At 40.5% G+C, this 16,582-nt stretch overlaps 1 protein-coding gene across 4 annotated transcripts; it reads right to left on the reverse strand.

Annotated features, from left to right (window-relative positions):
- Positions 1 to 7,780: 7,780 nt before the first annotated feature.
- ZKSCAN4 (zinc finger with KRAB and SCAN domains 4) lies at positions 7,781 to 15,485 on the reverse strand. 4 transcript variants are annotated; one of them, XM_009241550.4, is made up of 5 exons: positions 14,765 to 15,485; positions 12,801 to 12,948; positions 11,184 to 11,266; positions 10,087 to 10,210; positions 7,781 to 9,106 (listed from the first exon to the last, which is right to left on the reverse strand). In XM_009241550.4, the coding sequence occupies exons 1-5, from the start codon at positions 15,098 to 15,100 to the stop codon at positions 8,244 to 8,246; spliced, it is 1,554 nt and encodes a 517-aa protein (XP_009239825.1). In that variant the 5' UTR covers positions 15,101 to 15,485; the 3' UTR covers positions 7,781 to 8,243. The 4 variants fall into 4 exon arrangements, with proteins under 4 accessions (XP_009239825.1, XP_009239824.1, XP_054414565.1 ...); XM_009241549.4 differs by having other exon boundaries at positions 14,678 to 15,483; XM_054558590.2 differs by having other exon boundaries at positions 14,987 to 15,469.
- Positions 15,486 to 16,582: the final 1,097 nt, after the last annotated feature.

Consider the following 16,582-nt stretch of genomic DNA (forward strand, 5'->3'; position numbering starts at 1 on the left):
TAGACTTTATAAACATTGTACACTTTGACTACACCAAATATATTTTTAAAATATTTGTTGACACCATCACTACAAACACATGAATAATGCATTGCACTAAGCTGTTAAGATAGCTACAATGTCACTAGGTGACTGAAACATTATGTGGCACATGACTATGTGAAAGGACAATGCAATCTATAAAATGCTGCATCAAACAAATAGAAAGAGATATTACCAAATTTGCATATCATATGCTAAGGCAAAAGGACTATCTGACATACTGGTGAGAGAGTTTTAAGTTGGAGTTTTTGTGAGACTTTTTCTTTTGCCTCATTTTTTTTTTTTAAGTGTAATGCAGACTGTACTCACATGGGTTTTAAAAGTAAATTCATATTAAAAAGTAAAGGTTTCTGTATTGAATGAAATTCTCCATTTTTCATATATGTCTATACCCTAACTAATCATTTAATCATACGTAAATTCCATTTGTTCTGCAGTAGTCTCAACTAATCCATCTAAATATTCTTTGATCCTAACTTCTTTCCTTCCCTGTTCTTCCCACCCCACTCACTACCTCTGTTCTGCTCTCAAAACATCTCCCTCGATTGTTTCTTTAGCTCTGTTTGAGAACTAACATTGAATTTTAAAAATAATATTGTTGTGAATAAGGAGGGTTTTATTTATTCTCTTTTTTATTTCCCTTTCTTGTCTTGATGCAGTGGCCAATCTCTCCTGGACAATGTTAGGTAGAAATCATACTAATAGTCATCTTATTCCTGATTTTGAATGGATTCATCTAATGATTCATACATATTTGTTGTGAGTTTCTGATAATTATCCTCCATAATATTAAGAACATTCCCATTTAGTCCTCATTTACTAAAAGTCTTTGTCACAAATGAGTATTGAATTTTATCAAATAATGTTTCTGCTTATGTTAAAATGATGGTATAGTGTTTCCTCCTTTGATCTTAATGTGGTGAATTAACAGATTTTCTGTTGTAAAAAATCAGTTTTTCAAGTTTGATAACTGTATTAAAATTTTTCTATAGCCTAAGTTTTTCTTTGTCCTCTGAATTTTTTTTTTTTTTTTTTTTTTTTAGGCAGAATCTCGCAGTGTCACCCAGCCTGGAATGCAGTGGCACGATCTCAGTTCAGTGCAACCTCAGCCTCCTGAGTAGCTGGGATTACAGGCTTATGCCACCATGCCCGGCTAATTTTTGTATTTTTAGTAGAATTGGGGTTTCGTCGTGTTGGCCAGGTTGGTCTTGAACTCTTGGCCTCAAGTGATCCACCCGCCTTGGCCTCCCAAAGTGCTGGGATTACAGGTGTGAGCCACCCCACCTGGCCTGATCTATTATTGGGAGAGGTTTGTTAATACTTTGCTGTGGGGAAAAGACTTGTCAGTTTCTCCTTGTATTATGTCAATTTTGCTTTGCATATTCTAAGGTTATGAGTTGAGGTATATAAAAGGTCAGGAATTGCATGTCTTCTTGAGGAATTATTCCTTTAATCATGATGTTTTTTATCGCTAACAATGCTTGTGTGGTCTGATATTAATGTAACTAGGCCAAAATCTTTTAGAGATTATTAGCTTAGTATCTCTTTCTCATCCCTTTGCATTTTAAAAAATGATTTCCTTTGGATATCAAGTGCACAGAATTGTATTATTTATATTCCTTTATGTGATTCATAACACGCTAATATCATTGGTCCATGTATTAGTCTATTCTCTCATTGCTCTAAAGAAATACCTGAGACTAGGTAATTTATAAAGAAAAGAGGTTTAATTGGCTTATGGTTCTGTATGCTGTACAGGAAGCATGATGCTGGCTCTGCTTGGCTTCTGGGGAGGCCTCAGGAAGCTTACAATCGTGGTGAAAGGTGAAAAGGGAGTGGGCATGTCACATAGCCAGAGCAGATGCAAGAGAGGGGGAAGATGCCACACGCTTTTAAACAGCCCAATCTCACAAGAACTCACTATTGCAAGGACAGTACCAAGGGGGATAGTGCTAAACCATTCATGAGAAACCCACCCTCGTAATCCAATCACCTCACACTAGGCCTTGCTTCCGATATAGAGGATTACAATTTGACATGAAATTTCGTGGGGACACAGATCCAAACGATGTCAGCCCACGAATGGCATGCTTTTGATTATTGCTTTCTTAATTTAAGTAGTTATTTTTAATAATTAAATTAGCACTCTTTAACCTGCCATTCAAAACAAAAGACCTTGAAAACCACATATACATCTAATCATTTGGTACTCCTTATTTCAGCCACCTGACTTCTTCCAGTTGAGGGAACATCATCCTGAATCCCAATTTTATCATTTCTTGCTTTCCTTTTTTATATATAATTTTATTGCATATATATGCATTCCTAAGCAGTATGTTTTTAAATTGATTTTAATATCCTTTTACAATATTTTTATGTCCAAATCTTATAACAATGAATCCATTTCATCCATAGATATTTGTTATGATTACTGATTTATTTCCACCACCTGATTTTGTCATTCTATTTTTCATGATCTTTCTTTGATTTTTTGTTAGTTCCTGTCTTGTGTTGGTTATATTTTCTTCTTTTCCCCCTATTTACATGTTTGAAAACTATACATTTACGCATGGGCATAAAATGTCCATATGCCCACCTGGCTTGTGAGATTATGAAACTAATCTCTTTCCTCACCCTTCTCCATATTACACAAAACTTGGAATGCCTCCTATCAACCCCCTCCAATATTACATAACATTATTGATTAATATTTTATTTCTACTTGTTTTTAAGCTTTCTTTCCCCCAAAGTGATCATTGTTATTATCATTGTTGTTATTACTGGATTTTTATCATCAATGATTAACTAGATTTCCATGTATACATTTTAACAAATTGGTTTTACTCACTGGGGCTTTCTTGAAGATTCATTTTTCTTCTCACTGAAGCACATGTTTCAGTGGTTTGTTTAGCAACTGCAGATTCTCTCAGGCTTTGTGTTAACATGTTTTCATTTAACCGTCACCCCTGAATGGTAGTTTCCATGTGTCTGCAGTAACTTAGAGAGCCCTCATTAACTCAGTCTGCTCAGAAGATTGACGGTTGTATTCTTCAACACTTTAAGTATTTCTTTTTAGACTTTTATTTTAGGTTCAGGGGTACATGCACAAGTTTGTTATATAGGTAAATTGCAACAGAGTGAGACCCCTGCCTCAAAAACAGAAACAAAAAACAAAACACAAAAAAACCGTTGAGGTCAGAGAGGTAATGTGAAGCCAGACTGTGAAGAGCCTTGCCTACTTCTGTAAGGGCTTGGGCTGTTAATTTTGGTGAAAATGGAAACCATTGTAGGGTTTTCAGTGGAAGAATGATGTGTGTGATCCAACTTAGATTATGCAGGAATTTAAAAAGGGTTACTCTGACTGATAGATTGAGAAGAAACTGTAAGGGGACTCATTTGTAGGCTTCCATAGTAATAATCATGTGAGAGCAAGAGTGGCTCAGATCAGGATGGTAGCAGTGGAGGTGGTGAGAAATGATCAGCTTCTGAATCTACCTTAAAAGTAAGCTACAAATCAAAACCTAGCAGGTAAAAATAGAGAGTAGCTCTCAAGCTTTTCCAGGGCAAAGACAACATCTTGTTCATCTTTATTTCCTTAGTGCCTGAGCATAGACATGACATAAGCAATTGGGAGTTGTTGAATGAATGGTTAGGAATATATAACTTGTTTAGAAATAGGGAAAGCCTAGTATTTCTGGAAGCAGATATGCAAAACTTTGGCTGTCAAGGAATCTTGATTTACTTAAATAATACAAAAGAAAAAGTTGAGTCAGCCAATTTCCACATTCACTGATCTAAGAGGAACTCTTTTAGGTGCTAAGGTTACAATGAAAAGCCAGTCATATATCTCGTATATCTCTTGTATCCCTCATATCTCTCAGCCCCTCAGCAGGCCTTGTATACCCTGTGCTATAAGTGGGTCTGTAAGGCTACAAACTCCATTTCCCAAGCTCCCAATGCTTATGGGCAGAACTGGTGGGAGAGAAAAAAGGGAGAAAATTGTTAAAGGTTTTAATGCTTTAGTCAATACCTGAAATGATAGTTATTTTCTGACAGTTTGGAAATTATGCAATCCATTATCTATTTAAGAATTCACTCAGAGGAAAGGAATAATCATATGGTTTATTACTTGTATGCAAATACATTACATTAAGATTACTTTCCTAGATCCCTGAAAACCTTGAAGTACCAACCTTAGAAATGGCAGTAAAAACAGGAATTTGAAAAAGTGTGCAGAAGATTTTGGGTAATATTCCAATTCAACAAAATACACAAAGCAGGCAGGAATATACCCTAATGTTCAACCATTAATTGGGAAAGGAGCCCAGGAAATCTTGCTGCATTCAAATTCCAGGGTCATAGGTTGACATTGTAAATAGAAGGGGACCGCAAATGCCAGAAACCAAGTAAGAAATCTGAATAAATACAACAATGAAAGGATATTTCTATAATAAGGGAACATGATACACAACAAAAAAGTTCACAAGAAAGTAGTCCTGGAAAGTAGTCATCCCGAAAAATTTCTGTCATAGCAACTCCCTTTGAAATGTACAAAATAGACACTACTTATACAAAACTGACTGAAAAATAAAGCTTCCTCATTTGAATCTATCAGACCCAATTTTGACTATCATGAGGAAAAACAAAGAATGGACTAAAACAGGTGTTTAGAGAAAAGTAGATAAATTGAATTTACTTAGTGGTTAAAGTTCTTATCATGAATAATTGAGGAAATGGTACCAGATAGATTTGGGAAATTATTAGAAGATAAGACCAATGCTGTCAAATAGTTACAGGACACTTTTAAAATATAGTCTTTATTATTAAACAATTATAATTCCTTTATATGGAGGTTTCCATTAACAAAGTGTTAATCTCCATTTCTCTACCAATTAGCAACATTTTCAGAGTTTTTACATAGCACTTCCTATTTGTATAAGCAGATCCTCAGAATCCTATGAGGTAAGTTGTCACTCGTACTTTTTTTTTTTCTCACTAAAGGAAGAGGCAGAGAAAGTCTTTTGCAGAATTATATACATCTTTGCCAAAATTAAGAACAAATCCAAGAGTGCCATTCATCAAAAGCTTTTTTCATTATAACCATTCATTCTATCGAAGTAGAAAAAGTGCTATAACCAGTTACTATTCAAGCAAAGGGAGAAAAAAGAAAATAGAAGATTTCTGCACTGCTTCAGTTACAGAAATGAAATAGAATGGCAGACTAGTCACCACTAAAATTCCTAAAAACAATTTAAGAAAATATGAAAAGTGGCATTTTATTGTGCTTTATATACTGCTTATATCTTAACTAAGTAGTTTATTTTACTGGATCTAATTTCATTGGAAAATAACTTTTTTGGCCATCCTTTTCAATAGGCTACAGATAAACTCATTTTACAATTCAGCTATTTATAAACACATACCTCTGTTTTATACAAAAGTGGAGTATCTAAAAGACTGTAAGCAAAATAATTTTCATATTTGATATTATATAATACACCAGATAAAGTTTCCTAGATAATATTCAGATTATAAAATATCATGGCTCCCCAGTGCTTACTGAATAAAATTTAAACTTTTTGCTCTGGCACCGAAGGCCCCTACAATGTCCCTATCTCTTAAAACTTGCTTTATTTACTCAATTGGACAAAGTTGTTGTGAGTCCATTCAGCTTTCTAACATGTCATCCTGTCCATATACAGCTGGAAGTATCCTTTTCCTTCTCTGAATTTCTACAAGCCTCAGTTTACCACTCATAAGGCATTTATCATTACACTGCCTTATTTGTGTGCAAGTCTTACCGACCTGATTGTACTAAAGGCCTAAGCCTAAGTGTATACACACACACACACACACACACACACACACACACACACAAATAGAGGCTTTATTTCTTCCCTTTTCTAGCATAGCAGACACTGAAAAGTACTTTTCTACAATATTTCCCTCCTCTACAGAGAAGACTTTTAGGCTTGGAGGTACAGGAGTGAAAGGAGGCACAGTGGTCCTTAGTTAATCTCAGGAAGTTATATTTGTACAATGCTTTCCGGTTTGTAAAAGGCTTTCACATATATCTCTTAATGTAACATCAGAAACAAATATCACAGAAAAGTGAATAGAGTTGTCTGTAATGAGTTTGAGTGTGTAAAATCAGAGCTATTTAGCAAATATTTAGGAGAAGTGAAAAAGGAGAAAAGGAAATGGCTAGCTTTGTGGAAATAAATAAAGCTGATTTTAAAGAAATTTTAAAAGGCTAGAAAAGATTGAGTGGAGAGTCTACAAAACTTTGGAATGCTAAAGAAGTTTTAAATTAGCATTAATTTAAAAGGAGATAATGAAGGCAATAAAAGATTGTAGGGAATTAATAAAGGGAGAGCTCTGTGGTTTTGTAAGTGTCTGGTCTGCCTATGGTATTTCAGAGCAGAAATCCAGAAAGGGTATTTGAGGATAGACAAGAACACCATGCTGGTGACTGAATAAAACATGGTCAGGGATTTCATCAGAAGCAGAATCGATTCATAACAGTCTGGCAATGCTGGAAGATGGTAATAGGCACTTGAGCACTTCGGAAGAAATCAGTCTTTAAGCATTGCGGGTGATTTGGGTGAAAGCAGAAGATATCAAAAAAATCTTATTTCTTGTGAATAACTCAGCACTGAGCCTTGACTTGACATATCAACACTTTGGATATCGTACAGTCTTTTTCATCAGATACCTAGGATTCCCAATGTGCTTGTGAACAGACACATTTTCTTTTTTTTTTCAAGACAGAGTCTCACTCTGAAACCCAGGCTGGAGTACAGTGGCACCATCTCGGCTCACTGCAACCTCCACCTCCCAGGTTCAAGCAATTCTCCTACCTCGGCCTCCCAAGTAGCAGGGATTACAGGCGTGTGTCACCATGCCTGGCTAATTTTTGTATTTTTTTGTAGAGATGGGGTTTCACCATGTTGGCCAGGCTGGTCTCAAACTTCTGACTTCATGTGATCTGCCCGCCTCAGCCTCCCAAAGTGCTGGGATTACAGGTGTAAGCCATGGCACCCAGCCTGAACAGATACATTTTCTCCTACCACTCAGATGTGAGTTTCTATCCTCATAGGCTGCCTCTAACCTGATCTTCCTGTCCCCAACTGACAGGGCAGTTTTGAAACCATGAATAATAATTATAAATATTTGGTATGAATCTTCGAACCTGGAGAAAGTTTAAGCTTAGCTGGCATAAGCCTTGATTCACAGTCAGCTATAAACTGGGAAGAGGGACACAGATGACGTCTTAGTACTTGGTTAGGCCCAAGATAACTAAAAGGTAAGAAACAAGATGGTAAGTGTTACAGAATGTGTTCAAAATTCATAATAATCATTTTGATCTAACTCAATAAGTTGGTTTTTATTTACCTGAATGTGAAAGATTCCCCCTAAAGAGTAGCAAAATTAATGTAAACTAACATAATTAACATTGACCAAACAGTGAAGTTCTATGGATGGAGCAGTCTCACAATGTCTTAATGATAAAGAAGCTGTTTAAGGCATTCTTCTCATCTATACTATCATGGTAGAGAAATATGGATTCCCCCACCCAAATTCTGAAAACAGTATGTACGTGGCAACAAATACACTAGATTGACCCAGAATCTAGAACCTCAGAGAATAATACATAAACCCAAATGGCATGAGTTAGAAATTTCTCATAAATATAGACAACATCAAATTTTTGGAGCTACAAAGGCCATCTTACTGGTACATTTAGTAAATGTTTATTAGCACCTATCATACAAGGCACAAAGAAGAGCAAAAGACCTCATGGATCTGACCAATTTGTGAAAGATTCATTAGAGGCAAAATGAATGGTCAGAGCAGCAGCCCCCCAGACCAGAGCCATCCAACCAGATGTCCTAAAGTGCTGGCTGAGGGCAATTAAGTCCAGAAGGCCATTTAAATCCACTGGGTGAGAACAAACTATTTTAGGTCCTACAACTTCCAGACCACTCTCCCATGGCCTCCTATCAAATGACTTCTTCTCCCATTCACTTTCTGGAATGTAGAAGATAACTCATCATCCCAGCCAGACTACATTGTCCAATACCCGATGATGTATAGTGGTAAATAAAGCCCTTGTCCACAATTTCTGTAACCATTAAGGGCTCCAGGGTGGCTTCAGTTCAGTGACAAATGAGCACCAATGTTGGCATGAATACCATGAGTCACTGTGAAAGAATTTTTTTCCCTACATGGCTTCTCTGATGTTGAACAAGGTATGAAGTTCGAGTGAAACCTTTTCCACATGTGTCACACTGATAGGGTTTCTCACCAGTGTGGATTTTTTGATGTTCAATAAGACTTCTATTCCGTGTGAAACTTCTCTCACACTCGTTACATTTATAAGACACAGGAGCCTCAGTATTTTCCCACTGGCTTTCCGTCCTACCCTGACTTTCCCAGGACTCCCCATGCTCAGGATTCTGAACATTTTTATCACCATGAATCCTCTGATGTCTCAGGAGATGTGAATTCCGCCTAAAAGCTTTGCCACACATATTGCACTGGTATGGCTTCTCCCCAGTATGAATTTTGTGATGTTCAAGGAGGCTGCAGCTCTGGCTGAAGGTCTTCCCACAGTCATCACACTCATAGGGCTTCTCCCCAGTGTGGGTTCTCTGGTGTTTGATAAGGTTTGAGCTGTGACTGAAGACCTTACCACATTCTTCACACTCATATGGCTTCTCACCAGTGTGGACTCTCTGATGAATGACGAGGGCAGAGCTTCCAATGAAGGTCTTCCCACAGTCTTCACATTCGTAGGGTTTCTCACCAGTGTGGATTCTCCTGTGTTTAGTCAGGCCTGAACTTTGAGCAAAACTCTTTCCACATTCATGGCAATAATGTCGCCTACTCCCTACGGCATTTTTCTGCTTTCTTTGTAACCTGCCCTCCTGTTCACCAGCTTCTGCACATGTAGGAATCTGGGCAATGTCTTCCCTCAGGTGGCATGATATCTTCCCATGCTCCTTTTCTGGAAGCTTCTTGACTGGAGGCAAGTCCCTGCTCTTAGTCTGTATTTCACCACCTGAAACAATAAATGGCCGGCAACTGTGGGTTATGCCCTCCCGTGGGAGGAAAGCTCTGTGATGAGTACCAGGGAGGCAAGAATTACAGAAGTCTATATATGCCCAGGATGAGGATTTAAGTGCTAGAATAAGAACGGGAATAAAAGGGGAGAACAGGGGTGCTGGGGAGGAAGGAGACCTGAGAATGAGAATGGGGCCATTGGAAGGGTACAAACTGGGAGTGGAGGGAAAATGGTGAGGACCCAGGACTATGCAGGGGACATATGTGGTGGTTCTAAGCTCTAAGAATAGTAAGGCATGGCCATGCACCTAGGATTAGATTTTGAAAGAGCTGAGCAGAGGGTGATAGTAACAGGGCAAGTGGAAGGATTTCTGAAGCATCTGCAAGAAATGGCAAAAGCAAAGACTAGAAATTGGTGATGAATCAATGACATGGGCCGTCATCTCTAACTGTGCCCCAGGCAGAGGCAAAGTTCTCAAACAGAACTGGCATTGGCGCTAGGAGTTCTGAGAGCCCCTACTGTGCCACAAATAAGCTATGAGATTTCAAACAAGTGAGGTAATCTACGCCTCTGCACCCTCACCCCTAAGGTCAGGGTCTGTAGTTGATGTCTAAGGTTGCTTCTGGCTCTCACATTCTGAATCCGTGGCCCATTTCCTGAAGAGGCCCCCCAGCTTTCCTCTTCAGTCAGGGATAGCAACAAGAAGACATCAACATTTACTGAGCATCTCCTATGAGCCAGACCTGTACAAGGAGTTGTGTCAATTTCACCCCACTTATCCTAACTAGAACACTGGCATGGCAGAGGAGAAAGCAAGGTCAAAAGGAGTAAGGAGGTAGTAGTCAGTAACAGGCTTTCAGGAATGGTGATTCTGAATCCAAACATAATGGGGGCTCAACAGCTTCTAACAGCCCAATAGGTTCTAATACGCAAAGAATGCCAAGAAATCTTAAGACAAATTAGTGTCTCAGTCTTACCAAGGGAGACCAGGCTGCTATGGTTCTCCTGCTTTTCATCTCTGTAGAGGTTCACCTGAGATGAATCCAGCTGTGTCCACCCAGGAGTGAGTGTCAGGGCCACATCTTCCATTTTCAGCAACCCCTAAAACAATAGATAGTCCTAACTAGCTTCTCTTGCCCAAAATTACCCCCAAAGCAAAGAATGAACATCCCCTTTAAAGAGGCTCTTTAAAAAAGATCAAGTGTGGCACACCTACACCAATTTAGCTTTATCTCTAATAACATCTTAATCAAAAAAACCTGCTAAATGAAAGAAATATTACATGCATTTTAGGATAAGTACTTTCATATAAATATCTAAACAGTCCAGAAAGTAAAATGGTTTGGAAGACAAGGGTCAATGCAGCAAAAGGAATGGAACTATGTCCAAAATTTTCAAAAGATTTGCAGTATGCTTTGGCAAAGTGACAGTGGGGGTTCATTTACATTAATAGCTTCAAAAATACAATGAAATCTAGGACTGAAGTGAGAAAAATTAGGGGAAAAAAAGGATACTACACAGCCTCAAACACTGAGATCTTCAAGCAGGACAGGAAAGGCTGAGTAGTAAACTGAAATCTAGGTTGAGAAAAGATTGTTCATATTGTAATATAAATAACTTCAAGATACTATGCCTTATCTGACCTTTCAAGTATAAGTTCTTTGAGGGCAAGGGCCAGGCCTTTATATCCCTCACCAACAGCACAGCTTATTATATCTTAAAAAGCAAAACAGAATGACCATCCCAACAAAACCTTCAGTTTGCTTTTGTGGAACTGCCCTTGTTGAAGGAAAAAAATCACATTGAGGAAGAGGCTGACCGAAGAAATGTAGGAGGAAAGATCTGAGAAGTACAAAGAAAACTCCAAGGTTGTTGTGAAACTGGAAAGTCCTCTTAGGTGGGCACCAAAATGAAGGTGGACAATTATATGCAACTTTGGGATAGATGAGAAAACTCAAATTCATGTAGATGTAGGATAGGGGTGGGGTAGGACCGGGGAGGGAGGAACTTAATGCGGAGCCTAACAGTAGTGAAAGGTATGGGGTGCTGGGGAGGGAGAGGAGCTCCAGCTCACCTGGGACCCTGGAGTGAGCCTGGAAGCTACCATTGCATCTTCTCTGCAGCACCCTCCCTGGGCAAGCCCAGGAACCTGGAGAACTAAGAAAGAAAGAAGCTCTGGATGAGAACTACCCTAGTATTCAGCCTCCCCACCTTGCAAAATCCAAGTTCAAAAACTGGGGCAGTAAGTTCTTGCCAATAAGTTTATACAGAATGTGTTCCTTTCAAAAATGCCTGATTCCCACCAGCTCCAGCCCTAGGGCCGAAAGAAGTCTGGTGCGCTCTGCAGATATACAAAAACCACGTGCAGAATCCTTGGTAGGAGTGGTGAAATGAAAGCAACATAACAAAGCTTTCCATTTGAAGACCTTTGGGTTTTGAATTTTGCTAGGAGATGGGGAGTAAAGAGGGTTTTTTGTTTTTGTTTCATTTTGGTTAAAATGTCTTTAGTAGATATTAGGATGCTTTCCACTTCAGGTATGAAAAACTAGGAGGAGGCCAGGCACAGTGGCTCATCCCTGTAATCGCAGCACTTTGGGAGGCTAAGACAGGTGGGTTGCCTGAGTTCCGGAATTCGAGGCCATCCTGGGCAACCTGGAGAAACCCGTCTGAACCAAAATTACAAAAAATTAGCAGGTGTAGTGGCATGGGCCTGTGGTCCCAGCTACTCAGGAGGCTGAGGTGGGAGGATTGCTTGAGCCTGGGAGACAGGTTGCAGTGAGCCAAGGTCTCACCACTGCACTCCAGCCTGGGTAACAGAGTGAGACCCCCATCTCAAAAAAAAAAAAAGAAAAAAAAAGAAAAAGAAAAACTAGGAGGAGTCAAATAAGGCTGGGTCCAGAAAGGAGGCAATGGAAGACTGGAAGACTGCTTAAATAGAACTTGCTCAGACTCAGAAGTAGAAGAAACCTTAGGTTTCCCTACAATAAGTCAATTTGCAAGGGGCAGAAAATAAGTTGGTTTAGGCCAGAAACTCTGCTGAGAAATAAAGATTGCATGTTGGATGGCATGTCCAAGTGTTGTATGTCTTAGGAATCGGGCCAGTTGTTCACAGCAGATGAGGAACAGCATGGAACACACAGCTGCTTCCTATTAAGTGATTTTCACTCTTCTAGTTACAGACTTTACAGGGTTTAGATTTACACTCTTCTATTTGCAGTAGTCCTACTATCTCTGGAATGTTCTGGCTGGCTTTACAAATTCTGCCTTATTTTCTTCATAGCACTTACCAATATCTAAAATTATATTATTAATTTATTTGCTATCCTCCCTGCTAGAATGTAAGCTCCATCCAAGCAAGAATTCTGTCTTATTGGTGGCTCTCTCCCCAGTGCCTACAACACTGGCTACCATAGATGAGGGCTCCCTAAATATATCTTTAATGAATGGAGATCACCATGTTGTTTAAAAAACTGATTCTTTCTAGACATCAATTTTAATAAAATCAGATTTACTATGTCCTAGTTTAGTTAGGAAAGTTTTTCACCATTGTGTGAAATTTCTCTTTTAGTCTCAGTCTTAAAATAGTCTCTCTGTGATGAGTATATAAAGTAACTGTAAATGGATCTTTTAGGTGATCCTTAAATGAAATTGGATGAAGTCTATAGAATACAACCCAGAAGAGAATACTCACCTCTGTCTTGTAAGGGCTGGGATCCCAGAGATTCATGCTTGAACAGAGCCTTCACTGGCTGGCACTGGCTACTTTGAGACCCTTGAGTTTGTGTCAATAGTGCCATCTTGCAACAGAGCAGTTCTTGCCCCTGGTCACCAACGGGAACCTAGAAGTCACGATTTTTAGTTATCTACCCAACATTTCTATGTTTTCCATGTGCAAGTGATTTCTATTTTCTAGGCACTGTTTCTACAGGCCTTATGATATTAACACAATTAATATAGATAACAACCCTATGAGCTATTATTTTGGATTTTTATGATAAGTTGCTGAAAATGGAGATGTGGCCCTGAACCTCTCTCCTGAGTGGACAGCATTTTTGTTGTTGTTGTTTTTGTTTTTTTGTTTTTTTTTTTGAGACGGAATTTCACTGTTGTTGCCCAGGCTGGAATGCAATGGCATGATCTCACCTCACCACAACTTCCACCTCTGGGGTTCAAGCAATTCTTCTGCCTCAGCCTCCCTAGTAGCTGGGATTACAGGCATGTGCCACCACACCTGGCTAATTTTTTGTATTTTTAGTAGAGACCGGGTTTCTCCATGTTGGTCAGGCTGGTCTCGAACTCCCAACCTCAGGTGATCTGCCTGCCTCAGCCTCCCAAAGTGCTGGGATTACAGGCATGAGCGACCACACCCAGCCAAGGGTGGACAGCGTTTAAGCAGCTTGCCCATGTTACCCAGCTAATAAGTGGCAATGCTAGGATGGGAGCTCAGACAGAATGACTCCAGATCCCGTGTTCTTACCATTACTCTAGGCTCCCTCATTATATACATCTGTGTGTTTACGAAAACCCTTTGGACACTGGTGCTAAATTCTCAAAGAATACTAATATATTTTCTAATCTGAAAAATGAGGATAATAATTTCTACTTTATGAGGTTTTGGAGACCAGTAAATAAGATCACAGTATGTGAAATCACCTAACACAGGGCCTGGCACATAGTTATGTCCTCATTAAAAGCAGGTTTCCTTCCAGACATTTATAGTTAAATTACAGTTTTCAAGTTACTGTCTCACGTGCAGCTCAGAATTTCCCACATATTTTATGAAGAATGAAGCTAAGAGATTTGCAATGACTTCCCACTGCTACAGGGCTTGCGTGCAATAGACCTAAGTCAAGAACCTTGGTATCCAGCTCACCAGTTAGAAGATTTGGCCACACAGGTCCTCTGAAGGTGTGTGCACAGGGACACAGGACGATGCAAAGAGGAAACAGTCCCTCATAAAATAGGGAAGAACATGGAGGTAAAAATCGGCCCACTTTCTACCAGAGGTTCATAACCAGTGGTCCATGGACTTTCTCTCAAGTGGTGCATGAACTCAGACAGGACAAAAACTAATCTTATTTTTACTGATCTTTAAGAGAGAGTTAACATTTCCTTCAATTATGAATGGAAGCAACAAGTCAAGGTAGCATAAGCAGTACCCAGGACTTTGTCACCAACAAAACCTGCACATGTTTTCACACCACATTACAACCAGGCAAATAGATGCTTATCACCATTTTGAAATTGCCAATTATAAGCCCTGTCCCTAGGTCTTATTATTTAGTGCAGTAATAAAAATCCATATATATGACTTTAATACAAATTTAATTATTTGCTAACTGTATGTCAATATAGTTGTGTTCTTTTGTAATCCTTGATAATTTCTTTATATATTTAAAAATATAATTCTGAGAAGGAGTCCAGGGACTTCACCTTACTGCCAAGGAGGCTCACAGTACAAAAAGAGATGAAGAACTCCTGGATCTTAAAGGAATGCCCCTCACTCCGATCTGGGATTTCAGGAGGAAACAGACCACAGCGCTCAGATACTAAACCTGTTCTTTCTACCTGCGGCGCCGGCTCATCCAGCTGCCTCTCCAAATACTCCAATAGCACCACCACCTCCTCCCCGCTCTCTGGATGCTGCTCCCGCACCCAGCTCTGCAGATTCCCCGGCAGGATGGTCAGGAACTGCTCCAGCACCAGCAGCTCCAGGATCTGCTCCTTGCTGTGCATCTCAGGCTGCAGCCATTGTCCGCAGAGCTCTCGGAGCCGGCTCAGCGCCTCGCGGGGACCCGCAGCCTCCGGGTAGCGGAAGCCTCGGAAGCGCTGGCGGGAGCGTTCGGGGCCGCGAGCAGGGCTGCAGGGTGCGCTCACCTCCGCCGCCAAGGCGGAGGCTTCCTCCTTCTCCACCTTCACGGTCAGGAGCCCCGTCTGGTCTTCTGCAGACTGGGCGTCCAGGGCTGCGTTTTTTCTCGGTTCTCTAGCCATTCTGACCCAAGGCAGAACTCGGGTCTCACTCTAGTTGCGACCTGTATATCTTCGGAGGATTCTGGAAAGGTGGTAAATTTTCCAGTAAAACTGCAAGTGGTCCCCCTCCTCTCATGCCCAGGGGCCCAGGACACCCCTTGAGGCGCAGCTGCACAGATCTCTCTTATAGTCCGTGCCTTTGCAGGGTCGTCCTCTGCACCCCACTCTGAATCCCACAGTAAGTATCACCAAAGGATGTCTTTGGGAGTGAACGTGATCACTCTCCAGACATAGGAGGGAAGTTGAGGCTGGGGCACAGGAAACCTCGATAGGAACTAAGGCCACTTCCTGGGCTCTCTAGGAAGCTTCTCTCGGTGGTTGTCTCCGAATTAACCCATTAGCTACCCTGTCCTTACCTCCACGCAAGGGAAGGCAGTTGAGGGAAAGAGAAGGAAAGGATGACAGACCTTGGATCATAAGAAATAGGACTGAGCCTTTAAATCCTGTAAGGATGCCGCTGTGGCTCAGATTTCTTTCCTATGTAAAGCTTGCTTAAGCAGTTGGCATAAAATTGACACTAAAATTGAGCTGGAAAGCAGGGGTTCCCCATAGCCCTAAGAACCCTGGCAGGGGGACCTTTAGTCTCTCTCAGAAACATCAAGGCAGCAGAACACATCACCAGGCACTTGCCTGGAGTGAGCAGTGGCTGCCCTTGGTCCTTCCCCACTCACCCCCTTAATCTGTCACTTTTTTTCCTCCTCCTTAAGGCCAAACTACTCCTCCCCACCCTGACTGTAGCCCTCACCTCCCACTAATCCTCAACACACTGTCCCACTCCCCCAGTCACCACTTTGCACATTCCATGGCTGCTTCTCTGGCAATCAGGCTTATGCTGCTCTCCACCTCCAGAAACTCTCTAGTCTCTGGCTTCAGGGACCCCGTTCTCTTCTACTTTCTTCCTTCCTGTTTCTTCCCAGCCCCCAATCACAGTCAAGCACAGTGGCTAGATATGCAGGTAGCCAGGTTACCTGTGTAATCCTGGCTTACCCTCCCTGTGCCCGACTTTTCCAATCTGTAAACAGGGAAAGTAATAGTAGATAGGGATGTTGTTGGCATTACTAGGGATTAGATAATGTTGCGAGCACTCTTGTGTAAAGTGCTTAGAACAGTGCCTGGCATGTGATAAACTAGGCCTATCCTATAATAGAAGAAAGCCCTGAGAATTCTTTGAGCTAGATGGGACTCGATTTTAAGCCATAATTGACTGTAAGTTATTTGACTGGACACTTCAGTAAGCCCCTTTCTGCCCAGTGGAATGGAGAAACTACAAAATGCAAGTTCAGTAGTTTATTAGGGGAAAAAATATCATGTCAGTACTTTCCTGAGTTCTTCTTTCTCTGCCTGTGCCTCTACATTCCAAGGATTAGGAAATAACATAAGAAAATGAGAAGTCCCAAAGACTGTTGCAAATGAAAAATACTACAAAATATCTTTCTCTTGATG

The sequence above is a fragment of the Pongo abelii genome, chromosome 5 (assembly GCF_028885655.2).
Source record: "Pongo abelii isolate AG06213 chromosome 5, NHGRI_mPonAbe1-v2.0_pri, whole genome shotgun sequence".
Classification (NCBI taxonomy): domain Eukaryota; kingdom Metazoa; phylum Chordata; class Mammalia; order Primates; family Hominidae; genus Pongo; species Pongo abelii.

Coding starts and splice junctions, on each gene's coding strand:
- ZKSCAN4 (XM_009241549.4), bottom strand. CDS start 15,100: ATGGCTAGAGAACCGAGAAAAAACGCAGCCCTGGACGCCCAGTCTGCA. Junction 12,949..14,677: donor TGGATGAGCCGGCGCCGCAG/GTAGAAAGAACA, acceptor CGTGACTTCTAG/GTTCCCGTTGGTGACCAGGG. Junction 11,267..12,800: donor CCAGCCCTTACAAGACAGAG/GTGAGTATTCTC, acceptor TTTCTTTCTTAG/TTCTCCAGGTTCCTGGGCTT.